The sequence below is a fragment of the Nycticebus coucang genome, chromosome 24 (assembly GCF_027406575.1).
Source record: "Nycticebus coucang isolate mNycCou1 chromosome 24, mNycCou1.pri, whole genome shotgun sequence".
Taxonomy (NCBI): Eukaryota; Metazoa; Chordata; class Mammalia; order Primates; family Lorisidae; genus Nycticebus; species Nycticebus coucang.
Genome location: NC_069803.1, coordinates 14,398,447 through 14,402,900, shown reverse-complemented (window position 1 = coordinate 14,402,900; position 4,454 = coordinate 14,398,447). Strand labels below are relative to the sequence as shown.

The following is a 4,454-nucleotide window of genomic DNA, read 5'->3' as shown; positions in this document are numbered from 1 at the left end:
AAAAAAAGCAAAGAAAAGCCTCTTGGAGCGCTTCAACCCAGAAACACACTCGCTTTGATTCTTTTGAGTCAAATTCAGTCCAGACTGTGAGGCTTTTATTAAGTAAATTAGGTTTATTAAACCAGGCAACATTTGGAGACCGGCTCCTGGACTAGGTGGGCTCCCGCACGTCCACCCGGCGCATCTCCACCAGCCCGAAGCGCTGCGCTCCCCACGCTCTGCTTCAGGTGGCAGCAAGTTACAGAGCAACCCCGAGGGCATCGGGGACCCGCGGGCAGTGGAGGGAGAAGCCACACCCTCACGGTCGACGGGCAGGAACCAGACAAAAACTTTTCGGAACAGAGATCCCCTGAGAAACAGGGAAGCGCGCGGCCACCCATTCGGGCGCCCTCGTCCGGGCGGGGCCGCCTCTTCCCTCCCCGCCCACCGCCGCCCTGGGAGTCAGGGGCGGGGCGACCTTTGCTCCGGCCACGGACCGGTTGCGGGGTGGGGTGTCTCCGCCTCTGGGAGTCCGAGTTCACCCGCCGCGCGGGGGAGGCCCCGCAGCTTCCTGCGCGCACCTCGCGTCCCTCCCCCCGGCCGGGTTGGGTCGTCCCTGAGCGCCCGCTCCTGGGCTCACGGTTTCGGTCAGACGCGCCCGGGGGCAGGTTTCGATCAGGGCCGGCCGGAGGGCGGAGCGGCGGGACGCAGGTGTGGGGACCGGGACGTCCGCGCGGGAGACAAAGAGCGGCGGGGACAGAGGCGAACGCGGGACTTCGGGGTCGTTGTAGCGCGGGGCGAGGGCGGCAGCGGAGGGGGCTCCCGTCCGAGCGCGCGGCGGCCCGGGATGCGGACGCCGGTGGCGATGACGCTGGGCATGGTGCTGGCGCCCTGCGCGCTGCTGCTCAACCTGACCAGCACGCTGGCACCCGGCTGGAGGCTGGTGAAGGGCTTCCTCGACCAGCCGGTGGACGTGGTGCTGTACCAGGGCCTGTGGGACATGTGTCGCGAGCAGAGCAGCCGTGAGCGCGAGTGCGGCCAGCCCGACGAGTGGGGCTACTACACCGCCCAGCCGGTGCTCGTGGCGCGGGGCCTTATGGTCACCTCGCTGGCCACCACGGCCCTGGGGCTGCTGCTGGCGACTCTGGGCGTGCGCTGCTGGAGGGACGAGCCCCAGTTCGCTCTGGCCGGCCTGGCCGGCATCGTGCTCTTCGCCGCCGGCCTCTTCAGCCTCATCCCGGTGTCCTGGTACAACCACTTCTTGCAGGATCGCGACGTCCTGCCCGCCCCGGCCAGCCCGGTCACGGTGCAGGTCGGCTACAGCCTGGTGCTGGGCTACCTGGGCAGCTGCCTGCTGCTGCTCGGCGGCTTCTCGCTGGCGCTCAGCTTCGCGCCCTGGTGCAAGGAGCGCTGTCACCGTCGCCGCAAGGCGCCCCCGCCGGCCGGCCTGCGCCGCAGCAGCATCAGCACCGTCCATGTGGACTGGCCCGAGCCCCCGCTCGCGCCCGCCATCAAGTACTACAGCGACGGCCAGCACCGGCCGCGGCCCGCGAAGCCCGGAGCCGCGCCCAAGCCCAAGGTGGGCTTTCCCATGCCGCGGCCCGCACTCAAGACCTACACCAACCAGGTGGACGTGCTGGACGGGGAGCAGGGGCAGCCGGCCCATGTCCAGCCCGCCGCCTCTCTGCCCTGCGACTCTGACCTGTAGACGGTGCCTCCCGGGTCCTGCGCGTCGGGAGTGCTGGGCGACAGAGGCCTTGCCCCGGGCAGACGCGGCCTGGCTTGTTGCTGGAACCCTGGAGGCACCTTGCGGTGACTAGTTTGGAGGACGATCCTTCTCTCTTGTGGCCAGACTAGACTCCTTGGGCAGTCGGTTCAGGTTGGGCTCGATTTTCTTCTTAATAGAGTTTAGTTTTCCTCTCCAGAGGGATTAGGGTCCTCTTTCGGAGTGATAAGCTTTTCACATTTCCTGCTGAAGATTTACAAAGGGTGCCACTTGCATCGTGTTCACCAGAAACAGTAACAACAAAAAGTTGAAATCAGCAAGCAGAGGCACAAAAACAATTTAACACTTCAAAACAACAGCATTCTAAAATACTGAAGGATCTGGCATCAATATAACTACTGTGTTTTTTTGCTGCTGTTTTAACTCGGTGTCAGGCAAATTCTCAAGAGACGGGTATATTTTTTGCTGTGTTTGAATGAGACTCTTAAAAGAAACTTAGCGCCAGGCAATAGGGGCTTTTATGGAATGAAATAACGTGATTAACTCATGTCTACGTTTCTTTGTGCATAAATAAGATTTATCTTTTTTCACTCACTTATTTTTGGTGTGAAAAATTGATGTCACTCCAAGAGTTTCTTTTGCAGAAGCCAGAAGAATGAAAGACTTAACGTTGTGATTCCATTTCTCAGATACCTCATCGCGGAGACAGAGGACTGTATGTAATATTTTGTACAAAATGGAACCTGGTAATCACATTAGGTTAAAGTACATATGTATATATCTTTTATTTATAATTAAAATTGTAAAACAACAGTTTCCATATACCCACAAAAGCTTTTCTGTCTTCAGTGCAACCTTTCGGAGTTGGAGCTTTCATTACTATTTCCTAGCTACCGAGGCAGTTTCTGAAATCTAGCACTCACATCTTTGCACTTCTTAGCATAAGATTACCAAAAGGCTCCACTTAAATCTGATTGCATTGTTTTCAGGTTCATGCTGTTTTCTATGCAAAGCCAAGTCTATTGTTGAGGAAAAAAACTAGAAGCACCAGTTTCCACTTGATGTGAGAAGGGAAATCTTTTTCTTTTGTAGCAGTGGTGCTTAAAATCACAGGAAGACAGCTTTGTGTTCCAGGGGAAGACTGAATCTCCAACCGGGCTGGATTTAAGGGTGGTTGATGTAACGGTGCCTTTAAATAAACGGAATCTCATCTTTAAAACCTGCTGTTTGGAAGTAGGGACATTCAATTCTGTAAGCACTGGTAATAGTACCATGGAGCCAGCTCAACTGCACATGCTGTTTTATTAGCAGTAGACCCAATGATACAGATTCACTTTCAGTGCTATTTTGTGCTGGAATCACCTGTTTTTCTCTTTTTGAAGCCAAACTTTGATATGCAGCCTTTATCACTGGGATCTTTTTCAAATGCAGATTCTGATTCTATAGGTCTGGAGTGAGGCCCTGAAAATGATTTCCTAACTAGCTCCCAGGGGACACCAATTCTGGCAATTCATGGACCACACTTTAAATTGCAAAGCTTTCTCTGAGTCTGTGCCTCTCTCAAATTTCAATTCCCCACTGGTGGCTCTTATTCAGACTGTTGAGTTCCTGCCACCTAGCTGAGTTTGGGGACTTGCTCCAGGGAACAGAGCCAGGTGGAGAAAAGGCATCAGGGCTCTTTTTAGCTAACACCTTGAAAGGCAGCATTTAGGAGCCTGAGGGGTCAGCACCCAGCAGACAACATACTGATACTGGGTTTCTGGCAACTAAGGAATCTCGGCTCGTAATTCCAACTATTTCTAGGGATGCCTTGGAAAAAACAAAACTGGTGTTTTGCATGTTTTACTCCCTTGCCCAATGATTCCCCACTGTTTTCTATGAAAAACATTTACTCTCTGAGGATTAAGATTTGGTTGCTGAGAGTTAAAACTATTTTTGCCACATAAAGCCAAAATTGCTTTTTAAAAATATAACTTGGTTTTTCACTACAAAAATATTCAGACAACATGGAAAGAGACTTTTGCATCAAGCTGCTTATGAATTTGGCCGTGAAGGTCATTCCCTGCCACAGCAGAACACATTGATGTGCTTCAATCCCTTTATACCTGGGATGCCATCAAATGGAAACTTTTTTTAGCGACAGGGTCTCCCTCTGTCACCCAGGCCAGAGCTCAGTGGCTTCGTCAGAGCTCACTAAAGCCTTAAACTTCTGGCCCAAGTGATCCTCCCATCTCAGCCTCCCAAGTAGCAGGAGATACAGGGGCTTACCACCATGCCCAGCTAATTTATTTTTTGTAGAAACAGGGTCTTGCTATGTTGCCCTGCTCTCGAGGCTGCTCTTGAACTCCTGGCCTCAAGCAATCCTCCTGCATCGGCCTCCAAAAGTACCGGGATTATAAACATGAGCCACCAACCCTGACCCAAAACTCATTTTAATTCTCCCAATCACCAAATGAAGTGTGTGTCCCCATTAAATTGATGAAATCTTGCTCAAGTGATGCCAAGTTAAAACTATTTTTGACTCTGAGATCTGTGAAAGTAGAACAGAAACTGTTGTAACTGGCTCCTACTCCACCCATTTGCCCATCTAGCTCTCATGTAGAAGGGGTGTGGTTGGAGTACACACTTGGTTATAGCTGCAGAGGTGGCAGGAGGTGCTTTGGGAACCATCCTCCCTTTCACTCATAGATTATTCAGCCAGTAAGTTTGGGGGCATCTGACATTCTGCCAGCACATTTGTGGGCACCGT

The 4,454-nt window shown here is 53.0% G+C and overlaps 1 protein-coding gene across 1 annotated transcript; it reads left to right on the top strand.

Annotated features, from left to right (window-relative positions):
• The first annotated feature begins 826 nt into the window (after positions 1–826).
• On the top strand, positions 827–2,927 carry CLDN23 (claudin 23). The gene has a single exon (XM_053578483.1). The coding sequence runs from the start codon at positions 827–829 to the stop codon at positions 1,685–1,687; it is 861 nt and encodes a 286-aa protein (XP_053434458.1). The 3' UTR covers positions 1,688–2,927.
• Positions 2,928–4,454: the final 1,527 nt, after the last annotated feature.